The following is a 19,329-nucleotide window of genomic DNA, read 5'->3' on the forward strand; positions in this document are numbered from 1 at the left end:
ACACAGTGTCATGTTAGAAACAGAATTATGAAAACATCGAAGGTCACTATGCTTGTTCAGGAGTTATCTGCCCTTGAACATGCAAATTTGAGGAAAAATCCAGTTTAAAGGGCAGATAACTCCTAAACATGTTATTTATTATACAATTAATTATTTAAATAAAAAAAATCCCTTTCTTGGCCACCGTTTTGCTTGAAACATTTGCTTAGCTGGTGGGGGGAGATTGCCATGTCCAATGTGGCTTTTGTAAATTTGAGCATTTACTTTCATGAATATCGAAATATTTGACTGTATTGAATACAAGTTGCAAGAATGAAATAATAGTCATTATATAGATGAGGGATCTTTTAAGCCCATGAGTGTATACTAGTATCAGCGACACACGGTGTTTAGGTAATGGCTTTTATTCGTGCGAAACACCAATAATTGTTGCTTTTTTCTTCTGTAACTGTTTGTATTTCATTGTCATCTTTGACACATTCGCAAACTTGCATATAGTTAACTATCTTATTGCTGTGTTATTGGTAGATATTCTGGATATATATTTGTTTTCTTCATTCATGCATTACCGAGTATTCAAATGCATGAAATTTTGTATTTGTTTAAGAAACTATATGGACAACCATAATTCGTGTTCATGAATATCATTTACTATCATCTACTTTTGTTTGATTCTAGGAAATTATCATTATAACAAGTAACACATCCTGACATAGCACAAAGTCTGTATATCGTCAATATTTGTTTTTCTTTCATTTGGCTGAGGTGTATGTGTGTGTGTGTGAAGGGGGTAACATTATTTACTATATATATCTTAAAACATAACATACACAGAAAAAATAAAATTGTTAGACACATAAATAAATTTGCTATAAAATCATGTAAATAAATATGTTTCTGATGAAACACTTCATTTTAAGCATGCTGAGGACATTTTTTATTACAAAGCAAATGATCATGGCTAACGGTTAGATTAATTCGAATGTGAAAATGTGACTGATACCAAAATGCTGTCAGGTTAGGTAAGAATGTCTTATCTGTTGCTTGGCAAATATTCAAAAAGTGTATCTAATGGTAGGCATATAAACAGGATGATATCACACAAAAAGCTACCATCGATACAATGCTATCACATATTATCTAACTCTAGGGTTGTATACCTAGCAAAAAATCACTATGACAATTAATCCCTCCAGATGGTACCCTACGGCTCATGAACTATTAAATGGTCATTCCCAGTCTGAAGGCTATAATTCGGTTATGGATTTGTTACAATCTACCGACCTTTTCACTTCTGTGTTTCTCTATATGGAATCCACAGTAGTTCTCTACTATCAACACAGAGGTCATAAGGCAAAACACAATTGTTACCTGCTCATATCATGTATCAAATCTGACTTGGGTTGTGTCATGTTTCAAAGGCGTAAAACGTTAAAATTACTAGACAGATGAAGTTCGTTCTCCCGAATATCGGTCTTCTTTGTTAGGAAATACGTATAACACTATAAATGACTAAGTCGCGTTTTCGACACGGAGAAACTTAACATTTTAGGCATAGCCCATCGTATAACGACTTAACACATTATCTAGTTTTCGAACTAAAACGAAGTCATTTAATGTGTATTTGGATTGCACATAATTATGGCGCATTTATTCATACAATTTTTCTTAATAACTATTCTGACTTCATTCCAACAAGCTGCGGCAAATGATGATATGTTTACCGTTTTGCTTGACCGGATAGATAGACTTGAAGTCAGTGACGCTGCCAATAAACGCGAAATAGCATCACTACAGTCAGAAATGCGAACGATGGAAACTAGATTCCTGGAAAAGGAAGAGAGTTTTCTTTCTGAAATACACGATTTGAAATCAAAGCTATCGGATAATGATTTTGACCAAGATGTGGATGATTTAAGGCAGAAATTACCAGAAAAGCCCATCAAAGATGACAGGAAGGACGATACAAACAGCGCTGGGATCTTTCATCGTGATCTTATCAAACGTATTAAAGGAGAAAATAGGTTAATGGAAGGTACTTGTTGTTTGTAATCCCTATGTTGTTCTAATGTTCACTCCCTTAAATCATTTAAGGCAATGGCGGAAGTTTTAAGGAGAGAAAGTTATGAACATTGCAGTTCATTGATTAAAATGGTAGCCATTTTATTTTCATGGCAATTCAAAACAAAATGGTGGCTTTTACTCATTTAAATACTTATTTGAATGGTATTTTCTTAATTTTGAAAAAAAAAATCAGCTTAAAACAAGAATTTGTCAACTGTTAATCTCATAAAACTATTCAAAGGGGTATTTGCTACACACACACAAAACATAATGAATTCATCAGTGCACAAATGACGACATAAGCAATAAAATAACTGCCTCTGTGGTTAATCATTTTATAGTCACAAGTGGGATAAAATGGAAAGTATGAATGATTTAATAAGGGGATGAGTATAATTTGGCTGAAAATCAAACAGTTCATGTATTAATATACGTATTTATGTGGTACTTGAACAGTTCGAGAAGCAGTGGAGACAGAAGTCGCATTCTATGCAACGCACTCACAACATGATGTTCAACATCTTGGCCAGAATCAAATTATTGTATTTGATGAAGCTATAACAAATATTGGAAACGCATACAATTCACACCATGGGGGATTCGTGGCACCCGTTGCCGGGACATACGTTTTCCACGTGACCATGATGGGCAAAAACGCCCATGCGGTGACAGGCAACCACTTCAATGCATATATTGATGTTGATGGCAGGACATATTCGCAGCTGTGGGTTGTACCTGGAGAACAGTCTTCACAGATGTTTATCATCGAGTTATCAGCGGGCAAAACGGTATCGGTGAAGAACCATATTCTAGACGACGGGTTTGTTGGACAGCATATGTCTACCTTCTCTGGCTTTCTATTGTATGAGCACTACCGCTCACCAGCTATCGTAGGAAAATAAAATAACAATAATTATTCAACTTTTATTATTTCCTTTATTTATCATTAACACTTCGTATGCGTAAACCCAACAGGACACAGAGCTATTATAGATCGAGAAATATGCAGGAGCTTTAATTGAAAATAAATTAATTTTACGTGATTTTGTGCATTTTCCAACTAGAATTCTAGCATTTCTATAAATTTAACACTCATAAAAATTTTGATGAAAACAATTGCGTTAAAAGATGTAAACATTTAACATTGGTTACATGAGGCCTCCGTAGGCTAGAGGTTAATGTCGTTTACTTGCCCTTTGCCACTGTGGGCTCGAAACCTGACTTGAGGTGTAGAATTTGAAGCCAACCATAAGGCTTGCGGAAGACATCTTTTCCCATAGAATGTATCTTTGGTTATAATGTTGGTCAATTCTAAACGCACCGTATAACAGCTTAAAATGAATGATGATGATGATGATGTAATGATTAACGATGATCGAGTACAATCGAACAGAACTCGCGTAAAGTGTCAGACAATCAATGTTAAAGAACTTGACTCGATGTCCCTAGTCATCCTACTGATATGTTTGGGTTGTTGTGATTCGTGGATTCTATCTGTACATTGCCGCATCTATAAAATCTCCGCACGACAAAATAACCAACTTACCAGAAGTGTCTTATGCCAAAGAAAATATGCAGTATAGTGTAGCCATAAATAACATCCAGTCGTAACCGGTTAAGTGGCAATTCCTTGCACTGATGGAAATAATGTCGGTTTTCCATGAAAACTCGCGGGAAAATGTAAATAAAAATGAATAGCCAATTTTCCAAAGATCATTTGCGTGATTTACATTTGTCTTTATGTGTTCTGAAGTCGGGTTCAGATTCCTTTAAAGTCAGCTGTCAAAACAAACATATTCCTGGGTTAATTACAGAGTAAACAATCGGACACGGGTATGAGACATTACGTTAGTCTATGGAACAGTGATGCTTATGAATTGGATGCCACCAATTAAAAATTACTCGATTACTGACACGCTTTGCAGTAAGCTTAAAACCTTAAGTCTGCGTGCCCCCAAAAAAGGGCAACAGCCGAATATTTTTAAGACAATTTTGTCCAACATATTAGATAGGTCATTATATAACACGACTCGCAATTTGCTTGAACGATACGTTACTTTAGTAAACTGAGCTTAATATGATGCTTTAATATTTAAACAAACAAGAAACAGGAAGCAGGAGTATAAATTGTCCAACCTTGTTCAGCTTCAGGGTAGACGCTAAATATTCATAAAGAAACACTGTAATATAATTCTGAAAATTACACAAAGAACTGAAACACAACAGCTTATCAGGCTTTCTCGATCTAAGCGTAATTTTATTCCATTAACGTTTATCGTGAATACTGGCGAAGCATCCAGTTCACGCGTATTCGTGGCACAATTAATTAATATATGTTTCCACGTGACTGTGATTAGCAGAGATGTCCATGCATCAACCACTTCATTGCACATGTGGATTTGGATAGTATGAGATATTCGCAAAACGGTGTCAGTTAAGACCACAATCTGATTATTTAGAAGGATCGAGTCAGATTACGAAGGCTATTCTAGACGACGATTTTGTTAGCAAGCACATGTCTATTTTTTCTGACATTTTGTTGTATGAGCACTATGTACAATTCTCCATTTATTGTAGGAAAATATTACAGTAAAGCAGTTTTTTATAATTTCCTTTCAGTATTATTAAGTTTTGAGTGTGTACGTCGTACTGAGCATAGAACTATACTGTAATAGGTCGAGAAATAGAACTATGCAGAGTTGAATTTCGCGATAGTAAGATGATATTGTGTTACATGAGCACTGGACTGGCTTGGTCAATCTTGAACATGCAGGTATCTCAAAGTTTCTGTAATTTTGATATTGGTGGCAGCAGCCACAAAAAGTGATCAATTTTATCATTATATTACAGTACACTATTCCTAAACAAGTTGATTACCGGACGCCTAGTCCATTTTTTTTTTCAAAGGTAGATCTACATGTTTAAAAATACTTCTTTTTAACAACTTCTCATGACGTAGCACTTGGCAGTTGTTTGTTAAACTTAGTTTGTAGTATCCTTTTATTTGACTGGAAATAGATGATGTCAGAGCTAAAATAGAAAAATCTTTAAGTCTTTAAACCACTTTGCATTATGAACTTGACTGGCCAAACGTGATTTGAAGAACCCTTGACAGGAGTTCCCTAAAGTTTCCCTAATGGTTACGCATTATGGGCCGTCACAGTAAACAGCTACTTCTTTTCATAAACTGCATAGCATATGTTCACCAAACTTGGTCAGAAACAAAGACAAAGTTTAGCGACTTCGGCGAATTTGGAGCTCTTGTTATCTGTATTAGTCTAAGAAAAGAGCATCTCATCTATATGTGCAACAGTATCGACATCATTTATGTATCGACTTTTGAATTTATTTACGAAATGGTATATTTTTTAGTTTAACATGAACATGAAGAAAATGTTTTAACTTAAACCGTTTCACCTTTAAGCCTTAGAATGGTCCGTCCCAGTCTGAAGGCTATAATTCAGTTATGGATTTGTTACAATCTATCGACCTTTTCACTTTTTTGTTTCTCTATATGGAATCTACAGTAATTCTCTATTATCAACACAGAGGTCATAAGGCAAAACACAATTGTTACCTGTTCATATCATGTATCAAATCTGACTTGGGTTGTGTCATGTTTCAAAGGCGTAAAACGTTAAAATTACTAGATAGATGAAGTTCGTTCTCCCGAATGCCTTCTTTGTTAGGAAATGTGTGTAACACTATAAATTACTAAGCCGCGTTTTCGACACGGAGAAACTTAACATTTTAGGCATAGCCAATCGTATAACACATTATCTAATTTTCGAATTAAAACGAAGTCGTGACTTATTGTGTATTGGGATTGCACATAATCATGGCACATTTATTCAGACTACTTTTCTTCATAACTACTCTGACTTCTTTCCAACAAGCCGCGGCAAATATTCCAAATGATGAAGTGTTTTTCGTTTTGCTTGACCGGATAGACAGACTTGAAGCCAGTGAAGCTGCTAATAAACGCGAAATAGCATCACTACAATCAGAAATGCGAACGATGAAAACTAGATTCCTGGAAAAGGAGGAGAGTCTTCTTTCTGAAATACACGATTTGAAATCAAAGCTATCGGATAATGATTTTGACCAAGATGTGAATGATTTAAGGCAGAAATTACCAGAAAAGCCCACCAAAGATGACAAGAAGCATGATACTAAGCCTTCAACATACAGCGCTGGGATCTTTCATCGTGATCTTTTCATTAAAGAAGAACATAGGTCAATGGAAGGTACTTGCAGTTTGTTATCTCTATAACGTATATCTTACCAAGAAAAGATAATGTTGTTCTAATGTTCACTCTGTCTGATAAATGTCCTTTAATCATTTAAGGCATTGACGGAGTTAAATTGGTTTACAATGATAAAGTTATGAACATTGCAGTTATTGATCAAAATGGTAGCCATTTCATTTTCGTGGCAATTCAAAGCAAAATGGTGGCTTTTATTCATTTTAAATATTTATTTGAATTGTATTTTCTTTATATTGAAAACAAAAATCTTTTTTCAGCTTAAATAAAAGAATTTATCAACCTCATGAAACTATTCAAAGGGTTTGCTATATAAATTGAATTCTTCAGTGCGCAAATGACGACATGAACAATAAAATAACTGCCTCTGTGGTTAGTCATTTTATAGTCACAAGTGGGATAAAATTGAAATTTAATTACGGGATGAGTATAATTTGACTGAAAATCAAATCTGATATGTAAACAGTTCATGTATTAATATACGTATTTATGTGGTACTTGAACAGTTCGAGAAGCAGTGGAGACAGAAGTCGCATTCTATGCAACGCACTCACAACATGATGTTCAACATCTCGGCCAGAATCAGATTATTGTATTTGATCAAGCTATAACAAATATTGGAAACGCATATAATTCACACAATGGCAGATTCGTGGCACCCGTTGCCGGGACATACGTTTTCCACGTGACCATGATGGGCGGAGACACCCATGCGGTGACACGCAACCACTTCAATGCATATACTGATGTTGATGGCAGGACATATTCGCAGCTGTGGGTTCAACCTCACGAACAGTCTTCACAAATGTTTATCATCGAGCTTTCAGCGGGAAAAACGGTGTCGGTGAAGAACCATATTCTAGACGACGGGTTTGTTGGACAGCACATGTCTACTTTCTCTGGCTTTTTATTGTATGAGCACTACAGACCACCAGCTATTGTAGGAAAATAAAATAACAATAATTATTCAACATTTATTATTTCCTTTATTTATCATTACCACTTCGTATGTGTAAACCTAACAGGGCATAGAGCTATTATAGGTCGAGAAATATGCAGGAGCTTTAACTGAAAATAAATTTTAATCAATTGATTTTGTGGATTATCCAACTAGAATCCTAACATTTCTATAATTTTAACATTCTTAAATGTTTTGTGAGAAAAAAAGTTAAAAATGTGAACATTTAACACTGGTTACATGAGGCCTCCTTAAGCTAGAGGTCAATGTCGTTGAATTCAAATCACTTGCCCTTTGCCACTGCGGGCGCGAAACCTGGCTTGAGATGTAGAATTCTTACATTTGAGGAAGCCAACCATAAGGCTTGCGGAAGACATCCGTTTTCCATAGAATGTATGTAATTTCTGATGCATCTTTGGTTAATGTTGGTCAGTTCTAAACGCATCGTCTAACTGCGGAATGATGATGGTGATGTAACGATTAACAATTGAACAGAACTCGCCTAAAGTATCAGACAATCAATGTTAAAGAGTTTGGCTCGATGTCCCTAGTCATCCTACTGATATGTTTGGGTTGTGATTCGCGGATTTTATCTGTACATAGCCGCATCTATAAAATCTCCGCACGACAAATAACCAACTTACCAGAAGTGTCTTATGCCAAAGAAAATATAGTGTTGCTTTAAGTGTCGCCATACATAACGTCCAGCCGTATTGTTAACCGGGAAAGTGGCAATAGACCATTCCTTGCAATGATGGAAATAATGTCGGTTTTCCGTGAAAACTCGCGGGAAAATGTAAATAAAAACGAATAGCAAATGAAGCGTCGGATTTCCAAAGATCATTATGTCTTTATGTGTTCTGAAGTCGGGTTCAGATTCCTTTAAAGTCAGCTGTCAAAACAAACATATTCCCGGGTTAATTACAGAGTAAATAATCGGACACGGGTATGAAACATTACGTTAGTCTATGGAACAGTGAAGCTTATGAATTGGATGCCACCAATTAAAAATTTCTCGATTACTGACACGCTTTGCAGTAAGCTTAAAACCTTAAAAGTCTGCGTGCCTAAAGAAAAGGGCAACAGCCGAATATTTTAAGAGAGTTTTGTCCAACATATTATGTCGTAATTAGGTCATTATAACACGACTCGCAATTTGCTTGAATTATACGTTACTTTAGTAAACTGAGCTTAAAATAAAGTTTTAATATTAAACAAACAAGAAACAGGAAGCAGGAGTATAAATTGTCCAACCTTGTTCAGCTTCGGGGTAGACGCTTTAAATATTTATAAAGAAACACTGTAATATAAAGAAGCTTCTCTATTTCTGAAAATTACACAAAGAATTTAAACACATCAGCTTGAGGCTTTATTTGTTTTAGTCGCCGAATGTGCAATAAAATGTTTTAACGCATATCTGGTAGCACTGCATATATGCACGTTGTGGAAGTAATTGTTTTGTGGAAAGCCTAGAACTATTTTAAGGCACGGTTGTTGTTGAAAATGAAGATCAGGTCTTAAGAACATGCAGGTATCTCAAAGTTTATATAATTTTGACATTGGTGGCAGCAGCCACAAAAAGTGATCAATTTTATTATTACATTACAGTACACTATTCCTAAACAAATTGATAACCGGACGCCTTGTCCATTTTTTTTTTCAAAGATCGATCTACATGTTTAAAAAGACTTCTTAAATAATATTATTATCGTAATAAATACTAGAAATTCACTCCTGTCCTGTGCTGCTTGTTGTTGCTCAGATTTCAAGATTTATTTAGTACTGTCGTGGGTTATAAGTTCTTCTGAAACTGCTCCAATATATGATTCCTTTGGGTTCTTTTAATGAACCAAGGGAGATCACTACTAAAGAGCTAAAAATTGTTTCAGTGGACACGCCTTTTGGCTATCTGCTACCGTATACATTTCTGGCTATCCTCGCTGGGACGGTGTCGTACCACCAAATTCTAAAATTGATTTGTTCATAGTATGATAATTCTAGGGCCTAGTTAATTCCTAATCACGAGTGGCTATGGTGGTGAGGGGAGGGTTAAAGGAGTGGTCTCTGTCCGTCCGTCCGTTCATCCGTCCGTAATACTTCGTGTCCGGTCTATATAAATTAAACCCCTTGAAGGATTTTCATAAAACTTGGGTCTTGAAAATGACCACTTTATCAAGACGATATGCAGAACGCATGACTCAGCAATGCCGGCTCAAGGTCAAGGTCACAATTCAAGGTCAAAGGTTTGAGCCTTCCTTTTTGTCAATGTGCCCGCTCTGTATCTCCAAAACCCCTTGAAGAATTTTCATGAAGCTTGGGTCAAGAAACCACCTCATCAAGACGATGTGTAGAACTTATGAGTAAGCCATGTTGACTCAATGTCAAGGTCACAATTCAAGGTCAAATGTTTGAGCCTTTCATTTTGTGTCCGCTCTGTATCTCCTAAACCCCTTGAAGGATTTTCCTGAAACTTTAGTCAAATAATCACCTCATCAAGACATGTGCAATGTGCAGAATTCTTGAGTCAGCCATGCCGGCTCAATGTCAAGGTCACAACTAAAGGTCAAATTTTGAGCTTTCCATTTTGTGTCCACTCTGTATTTCCTAAATCACTTGAAGGATTTTCGTGAATCTTTGATCAAATGATCACCTCATCAAGACACTGTGCAGACCTCATGAGTCAGCTATGTCTGCTCAAGGTCAAAGTCAAAGTCACATGTCATTATACAGTGGCTATACATGGCCAGTAATATATTTCGACCAAAGTCATATGTCATTTTACTGTGGCTATCCTATGCCTGTAATATACTTCTGTATTGATGATATACAACAAACTCATATGTCATTTTACTGCGGCTATCCGTGCCCTGTAATATACTTCTATATTGGTAATATACAACAAAGTCATATGTCATTTTACTGTGGCTATCCGTGCCTTGTAATATACTTCTGTATTGATGATATACAACAAAGTCATATGTCATTTTACTGTGGCTATCCGTGGCCTGTAATATACTTCTATATTGATGATATAAAACAAAGACATATGTGATTTTACTGTGGCTATCCGTGCCCTGTAATATTCTTCTATATTGATAATATACAACAAAGTCATATGTCATTTTACTGTGGCTATCCTTGGCCTGTCATATACTTCTGTTTTGATTATTTCGAACAAAGTCATACAGTATTTCACTGTGAGTATCCGTGGCTTGTAATATACTTCTATGTTGATGATATCCATTAAAGTCATATGTCATTTCACTGTGGCTATGCGTGCCCTGTAATATACTACTATTTTGATGATATCGAACAATATCATATGGATTTTCACTGTGGCTATCTGTGACCTGTAATATACTTCTATATTGATGATATCGAACAAAGTCATATGGCTTTTCACTGTGGCTATCTGTGCCCTGTAATATACTTCTATATTGATGATATCGAACAAAGTGATATGGCATTTCACTGTTTCTATCCGTAGCCTGTAATATACTTCTAATTTGATGATATCGAACAAAGTCATACGACATTTCACTGTGGCTATCCGTGGCTTGTAATATACTTCTATGTGTTCTATGTAAACGATATCGAAAAAAGTCATATGGTATTTTACTATGGCTATCCGTGTCCTGTATTATACTTCTGTATTGCTGATATCCAACAAAGTCATATGTCATTTTACTTTGGCTAACCTTGGCCTGTAATATACCTCTATATTGCTGATATCAGTCAAAGTCATATGTCATTTTACTGTGGCTATCCGTGCCCTGCAAGATACTTCTATGTTGATGATATACAGCAAAGTCATATGATATTTTACTGTGGCTATCCTTGGCATGTAATAAACTTCTATATTGTTGATATCGGACAAAGTCATATGTCATTGTACTGTGGCTATCCTTGGCCTGTAATATACTTCTATATTGATGATATCAAAGAAGGTCTCATCTGGATTTACTGTGGCTATCTTTGGATTGTAATGTACTTCCATTTAGATGATATCTAAAACAGTCATATGTCATTTCGCTGGGGCTATCCGTGGCGTGTAATATACTTGTATATTGATGATTCATGGCATGTAATCTATATCTACGGTATCGAGGAGTCATGTGTCATTTCACTGCAGCGATCTTTGGCCTGTAATACACTTCTAGATCTATGGTATCGAACAAAGTCATGTGTCATTTCACTGCGGTCATCTGTGGCCTGTAATAAACTTCTATATTGATGATATCAAACAAAGTACTATGCCATTTCACTCTGGCTATCCGTGGCCTGTAATATATTTCTTTATTGATGATATCCAACAAAGTACTATGCCATTTCACTCTGGCTATCTGTGGCCTGTAATATATTTCTTTATTGATGATATCCAACAAAGCCATGTATCATGCCACTGTTTCCATCCTTGACCTGTAATAAACTGATATATTGGACAGATCGAACAAAGTCAATTAAATGTCATTTCACTGTAGCCATTCTCTACCCATACAGGTTCTTCCAAGGAAAGACGGCTCCGCATGTATCGTAGCTATACACCGGACACGTTAAAGAACCAGACTGTCTATTCGCAATTAGCTAGGCTAAGTCGGCCGGACAGGCCTGAATCTAAATGATTTCTCTCTATCTGTTCTGGGGGCTTTATCTCACTCTGTCCCTCTGGTCAGATCGCTCCAATATTGTCTGTACTAATAGAGGATGAATTTCGAACCCTGTATGGCTGCGTTTGCTATATGTAAAGGGCCTTTGAACATGCTTATGATAAATATATAATAATATAAATCCAGTATAATAATAATAATGATAATAATAATAATAATAATAATAATAATAAATTAATAAATAAATAAATAAGTGTATAACATGCCACGGATAAACACTGAAATGACATTTTACTTTTTCTGTCCAATATATAAGTATATAACATGCCAAGGATAGGCTAAGTGAAATGATATTTGACTTTGTTAGATCTGTCTAATATATAAGTGTATTACATGCCATGGATAGACACAGTGAAATGACATTTGACTTTGTTCGATCTGTATATATGTTTATTACAAGCCACAGATATACACAGAGAAATGACATTTTACTTTGTTCGATCTGTCCAATATAGAAGTATATGACAGGTCAAGGATAGACACAGTAAAATAACTTCTTACTTTGCTCGATATTATCAACACATAGGTATATTACAGGCCACGGATAACCACAGTGAAATGCCATATGACTTTGTCCGATATCGTCAATATACAAATATATTACAAGCCACGGATACTCACATTGAAATGACGTATGACTTTGTTCGATATCATCAATATAGAAGTATATTAAAGGCCCCGGATAGCCACAGTGAAATGCCATATGACTTTGTTCGATATCATCAAAATGTAAGTATATTACAGGCCACGGATAGGTACAGTAAAATAACATATGACTTGACTTTGTTCGATATCAGCAAAATAGAAGTATATTACAGGCCACGGATAGCTAAAAATGAAATGCCTTATAACTTTGTTTGATATCATTAACATAGAAGTATATTACAGGCCACGGCTAGCCACAGTAAAATGACATATGACTTTGTTGGATATCATCAATATAGAAGTATATCACAGGCCACGGATAGCCACAATGAAATGCCATATGACTGTGTTTGATATCAGCAATATAGAAATATATTACAGGCCAAGGATAGCCACACTAAAATGACATATGAGTTTGTTGGATATCATCATTGTAGAAGTATATTACAGGGCACGGATAGCCACAGTAAAATGACATATGAGTTTGTTGTATATTATCAATACAGAAGTATATTACAGGGCACGGATAGCCGCAGTAAAATGACATATGAGTTTGTTGTATATTATCAATACAGAAGTATATTACAGGGCACGGATAGCCGCAGTAAAATGACATATAACTTTGCTGTATATCATCAATACAGAAGTATATTACAAGCCACGAATAGTCACAGTGAAATGCCTTATGAATTTGTTCGATGTCATCAAAATAGAAGTATATTACAGGCCAAGGATAGCCATATTGAAATGCCGTATGATTTTGTTTTACATCATCAATATAGAAGTATATTACAGGCTACGGATAGCCACAGTAAAATGACACGTGACTTTGTTGTATATCATCAATATAGAAGTATATTACAGGGCACGGATAGTCACAGTAAAATGACATATAACTTTGCTGTATATCACCAATATAGAAGTATATTACAGGCTATTGATAGCCACAGTTAAATGACGCTTTACTTTGTTCGATGTGTCCAATATTTAAGTATATTACAGACCACGGATAACCACAGTTAAATGACGCTTTACTTTGTTCGATTTGTCCAATATATCATTATTCAGCAGGCCAAGGATAGCCACAGTGAAATAACACTTTACTTTGTTCGATTTCGCCAATATATAAGCGTATGGCAGGCCATGGATAGCCACAGTGAAAGGAACTTTTCTTTGTTCGATTTGTCCAATATTTAAGTATATTACAGACCATGGATAGCCACAGAGAAAGGGCACTTGATAATAGGTCAAGGATAGACACAGTGAAACTGTATATCACGTTCTTCTTAATAATCAATATATAAGTATATAACAAGCCAAGGATAGCCACATTGGAATAACATATCTCTTTGCCTTATATCGTCACTTATGATGTATATTACCGTCAAAGAATAGACACAGTGAAATGTTCTATGACTGTGCTCGTTGTGTCCAGTAAACTACAGGCCATGAATACCCGTAGAAAAATGACATATGACTTCATTTTATATCATTAATAGAGATGCATATCACAATATTGAAGCGTATTGTAGGCCATATATAGAATATGAATTTATTGGATATCATCAATATCGAAGTATTTTACAGGCCCCAGATAGACATAGTAAAACGCAATATGGCTTTGTTTGATATTTTACATGCCATGGATAGAAATGGTAAAATGCCACATGAATATGTTTTATATCATCAGTATCAAAGTGTTACAGATTGTACGGACAGATGGACAGAGAACATTGCTTTCCCTCCCCCATAGCCTGTCGTAGCGGGGGATTAACTAAGCCTCATAGTTTAGTAGAGTATGAAGATTTCAATTTAGTGGTACACAACCGAACCCTTTCACCGATAGCCAGAATTGTATACGGTACAGGGATAGCCAAAAGGAAAGTCCGAAACCGTGTATTTCGCGCTACTGTAGCCAAGAAATGTTAAGATTTTGGTATTTTTTATTCATTTTATACATATGTGCTTCTTGTAAGTGGCAAGATTGTGTATTTTTTGCCCGTGAATTGTATTGCGACTTGGGTAGCAGATGAGCCCCAATAATCTTCTTCTTCCTGGTATACAGTCCTTTAGGGTATAGCGGATTTTAGGGTATAGAGGATAGATTGATAAATTTTATCTTTAGACTTGAATTATTGTATAAATTTCCTATCATTCTTTTACTGGCATCCAAACAGACATTCTGAAATACATTTTAAATATTTGCTTGTTGTGTTATTTTTCATATGTCATCAAATGTAAAATAAAGCTATCCCCTATAGACTAAATCAGTGTATATGTAAAAAACGTCAGTGAATGAAAAGTATTCAGACATCCCAGCTCTCACGATCTGATCGGGTTTCTCCCGATTCTGAATGTAAAACCCGATCACCCCGATCAGAAGTCTCAATCTCCCAGTTAAAAAAAAAACAAACAACAAAACAACATAAACAACAAAAAACAAAAATTATGAAATAATCCACTTCCTGGCACCTATCTGATACTGTATCACTACTGACGAGTCTGTAAACAACAGCTTTCGGATATTTTCGCACCTTATTCTACCCTTGCTGATTAATTGTTTATTACACGATTTAACAAAGCCAGGTGTTGATTAATGTGTCACAATTGAAATTAAAATCCAGACATTAGATATTTAATTAAATTCAATCAAATTTAGATTAGAAATTATACTGGCTTTACCTTTTTCTGTAACTTTTTGAAAACGAAAGTAGATGGTCGCCGAGTCAACCTGCTAGGTTTTAAAAAACATTTCTCTTAAAATCATTTTGATAAGAGGAAATGTCATGGTAAATTTTAATATCACTTACTATCAAATGCTGTTAAACTGTCTTTGCATCATCACAATTTGTCAAACACATCCTTTTAACTGGAGATTTAGGCAGATGTCTACGAAAGTGTAACAATACCCGGACATACAATTTTGGATAACAGGATTTTGATCAATAAAAGTATTTGAGCTGGGGGTTTTAAATACTGGTTGACAGGGGTGAGAATCAAACAGTAAATTTTCTATTGCTTGAACTTTTATTCTTTTAGCTATATACATTTTGTTTTTACAGCTCTAACAGCTGCACTGTTTGTCATGTAAAATTCACCTGGGGAGTCTTCTTTCCAACAAAAGAAATAAAATGTGCAGGTTTAATTCTCAGTGGTGTTTTGAATTTAGACATAGTGCTTAAAGTGCCATAACTATTTAATTTTGCACAGAAGGCTTCTTGTATTATTGTTCCAAAATATTAAAAATGCATGAATAATAAGATACAGACAAGTGAATTGTTTTAAGACTTTTGATTTTATAAGGGCAAATAAGTTTATATTTTCATTAGATTTGTTAAAAGCTTCGTTATCATGAACATAATTACCGCGGTATAAAATCTCCCACTTGAACACCTCAATCTCCCACTTTGGAAAGCAAAAACTCCGGCCCACTTGGCATTCAGAAAAAGTTGGGATGTCTGAGTATTTGATAGAAATTTAAAAAGCTGAATGTTTTTGAAAAGAGAATACATTATTATTCTGATTTAAAGTAAAGAAATTTTGGAAAGTTTGTTAAGATGTGGATTTTAAACTAAAAATGGAAAAAATGACCAAAGCTATCCTGTACACCCTAAATGAGTGCATATGTAAACAACGGCATGGAGAGAAAAGACACATGAATTTCTATTAAAAGCTGAATGTTTTAAGAAGAATAGATGTTTTCTGTCTGATACACTGAAAAAAAACTACTATTTTCATTTCTTTGAATTGGAATGCAGAAAAAATTAGTTAGCTATCCGCTATACCCTAAAGCACTGTACCATTTGCTGCTATTTTCGCGTTAATCTGGTCTCGCGGTATTTGATTTTTGCGAGAACAACAATGTGCAGCGCTCTCTACTTTAAACAAATTTGACCTACTTTGGAAGCTGATTACGTTTCACACCCTATTTTTGTAAACGTAGGTCAATTATTTTCAAATGCCCTCGTCGATCATTTGACTCAGTTAAGTTGGTAATGAATTGTGTGTTGTCCAACTATTTGACTGAATTACCCTTCAAATGTGTTAATTTTACATTGCAATAATTGTTAATGTCTTACTCACGAAATTCATTTTGAAAATTTAGGGGTCCTATACATTTTACACTTTCACAGGAAGCGCTGTATCAAGTCGGATGCCGTACCGCGAAATTAGAATTAACTCCTTTGGCGAAAGTGAAGGTCACATGCACCAGAAACATGATGGGTTTAAAAGTAAACAAGGACTAGGAAAATGATTTTCTGCTTGAAATAATAGTGGAAAAGAAAAGGTTTACGAAGTTAATAGGAAATAATAGCAACATAATATTGCTTTTTCTTTCCTTTATTCATTTATTCCCTTAGTACCGCGAAAATAGGTGCAAACAGGCTAATACGCAGGGCTCACTCTGGAGCATCGTCGCGTATGAAAAGACTATGTACAAGTTCGTTGTGAGATGAGCAACAGTGCAGGATAAAAAAGGTAAAAGCAGTTAAAATCCCTGTACATAGAGCTAGCGGCGACAACTGGCAAGCCCTGCCTTGAAAGTGTCTAAGGTCTGGGCTGCGACGACGTGCTCTGGCAGCTGGTTCCACAATCGGATGCCGGCTGGAAAGAAGGAGTGTCTGTAAGTGTCAGTCCTACAGAAAGGCAGTGCATATCGAAGGTGTGACCACGTGTGGAGAGTGCTGTTGTGTGGAGGAACAAGTCTTTACGGATGTCTACTAGGCCGTGTGTAATGCGGTACATCATGATCATCACCAGTCTACTGTCACATCTTCTTTGTTGTAAAAAATCCCAGCCAAGGTTCGATATCATCTGGCTGGTGCTGCTGGTGGTCTTGTAATCCCCCATCACAAACCTGGCTGCTCTGCGCATGACCGCTTCCAGTTGTTGGATGTTTCTGCTGGTATGAGGGTCCCAGGTGGCTGAAGCATATTCAATTACCGGCTTCACCAGGCTGTTGTAACACTGGGCTTTGACTCCCTGTGGGCATCTTGAGAGGTTGCGTCGAAGGAAGCCAAGCGTGTTGTTTGCTTTCTTGGTGTTGTCGTCCACATGAGCATTCCAGGAAAGGTTCTCAGGTAATGTCACACCAAGATACTTGCCGGAAGTGACTACTGATAAGTCATGGCCATGGATGGTATAAGTGGCTTTGATAGGGTTTCTCCTTTTGGTTATTCTAACAACCTCACACTTATCAGTGATAATTTGCCGGGTCCAAATCTTTTACCTGCCAAAGATCTATGTTTCTGTCTATGTTAATCTTTCTGCCAGCTTCCTTTACTGTCTAGCCCTTTACAGAGAGTGAGAGACATACACATTTAGAATACCTTTTTGAAATCAACTTGTTGAAGGGAGGTAACAATGTTCTGTATTATTAATTTCTGGATTTGTTTCCCTTGGTCCTACACTGTCTTATATGCTAATCTATAAATGAAATTGTTCTTTGTTTCATATAAAATTAAGCTACTTCAGAACAATTTTGATACAGTTTCTAGATTTTCACTTGGTCGTAGACCTATTTTCCACAAGATATTCATAAATATGCTTCAAGAAAACAAAAAGAAAAGGAAGTGTCTAGCCCTCCGGTAACCGGACGCCTAGCCAGCGTTCTAGTCGTCCGGTTACCGGACGGCTAGCAAATCCTTAGGGGATTATCTAGTCGTCCGGTAATTGATTTCCTTATGAATAAGACATGATTTTATATAGTTTTAATATTATTTACTTAAGATATCGATACTTATCTGCAAACAAAATTTTGTGTAAATACATACTATAAACATTTAAAATAAATCACTGCATTATTCAGCTGATGAAATGGAAGTTTGTCGAACTCAATAATGGCGAGATCGACGTGGCGTCACTTACTAAAATCTGTTCATCTGGAGGCTTTTATGGGATCGGAATTTTTAAATTTTAACACATTTTCCACTGGATTTTCAAAATTAAAACTGTTTTGCAGTACTTTCAATTTTCATATTTTAGTATTCAAATATTTTTTAATGAATAACTGTTTTAAATGACATCTGATTTCAATAGCGGCAGCGTGATGTTCAAAACTTCATAATCAATCCATTTTATTTTGAAATAATTATATTCAAAATTAATGAATGAATTGCTGTTTTAAGCTTTCCATTCTTCAAAAATATATATAAATTTGTGTTTTAATAATTAAAGTTCAGGCCGTTAGAAAAAACATCACTTTTCACAAAATAGCATATGGACGTTCGGCGATCAATGTTTTATCATTTCTAAAAATAGGATATCAACGGATTTGTAAACAAACACGATCTCTTATGTTTAATCGACTGAAAAATCAGATAAGTATTGATATTTTAAGTAAATAACATTTAAAACTATATAAAATCATTACTTATTCATTAAGAAATCAATTACCGGACGACTAGAAAATCCCCTGAGGATTTGCTAGCAGACTAGAACGCAGGCTAGGCGTCCGGTTACTGGACAGCGAGACACTTACAAAAGAAAAAGGGGTGTTGAATAGTCTGCAGTAAATTGCAAGTCAGCTGAAGTCGGGTACCCTCAAAAAGATGTTAGGTCAGGGAGACCAGAAAAAGACCTATTTTTTTTTTGCCTTAGCATGAAAAGTGTCTTATTTTATTAGCTCGACTATTCGAAGAATAGTCTAGCTATTCTACTCACCCTGGCGTAGGCGTCGGCGTTGGCGTCGGCGTCACACCTTGGTTGAGTTTTTGCATGCAAGTACATA

The 19,329-nt window shown here is 35.7% G+C and overlaps 3 protein-coding genes across 7 annotated transcripts in view; all 3 read left to right on the top strand.

Annotated features, from left to right (window-relative positions):
* The first annotated feature begins 1,521 nt into the window (after positions 1 to 1,521).
* LOC123559071 (uncharacterized) lies at positions 1,522 to 2,985 on the top strand. Its single transcript, XM_045350895.2, has 2 exons — positions 1,522 to 2,035; positions 2,521 to 2,985. The coding sequence occupies exons 1-2, from the start codon at positions 1,642 to 1,644 to the stop codon at positions 2,964 to 2,966; spliced, it is 840 nt and encodes a 279-aa protein (XP_045206830.2). The 5' UTR covers positions 1,522 to 1,641; the 3' UTR covers positions 2,967 to 2,985.
* Positions 2,986 to 5,710: 2,725 nt separating this feature from the next.
* Positions 5,711 to 7,300, top strand: LOC123559073 (heavy metal-binding protein HIP-like). The gene is made up of 2 exons (XM_045350896.2): positions 5,711 to 6,311; positions 6,836 to 7,300. The coding sequence occupies exons 1-2, from the start codon at positions 5,903 to 5,905 to the stop codon at positions 7,279 to 7,281; spliced, it is 855 nt and encodes a 284-aa protein (XP_045206831.2). The 5' UTR covers positions 5,711 to 5,902; the 3' UTR covers positions 7,282 to 7,300.
* A 7,138-nt stretch (positions 7,301 to 14,438) lies between these two features.
* LOC123557382 (transient receptor potential cation channel subfamily M member 2-like) overlaps positions 14,439 to 19,329 on the top strand; it is a 153,478-nt gene continuing 148,587 nt past the window's right edge. Inside the window, exon 1 of one of the 5 annotated variants that reach the window (XM_045348818.2) lies at positions 14,439 to 14,535. The gene's annotated coding sequence lies outside the window, so the exon portion shown is untranslated. Of the gene's footprint in view, positions 14,571 to 16,972; positions 17,681 to 19,329 lie in introns of those variants that run through there. The other 4 variants (XM_053543740.1, XM_045348821.2, XM_053543739.1 and 1 more) reach the window with 4 other exon arrangements.

This window comes from Mercenaria mercenaria, chromosome 5 (assembly GCF_021730395.1).
Source record: "Mercenaria mercenaria strain notata chromosome 5, MADL_Memer_1, whole genome shotgun sequence".
Taxonomy (NCBI): Eukaryota; Metazoa; Mollusca; class Bivalvia; order Venerida; family Veneridae; genus Mercenaria; species Mercenaria mercenaria.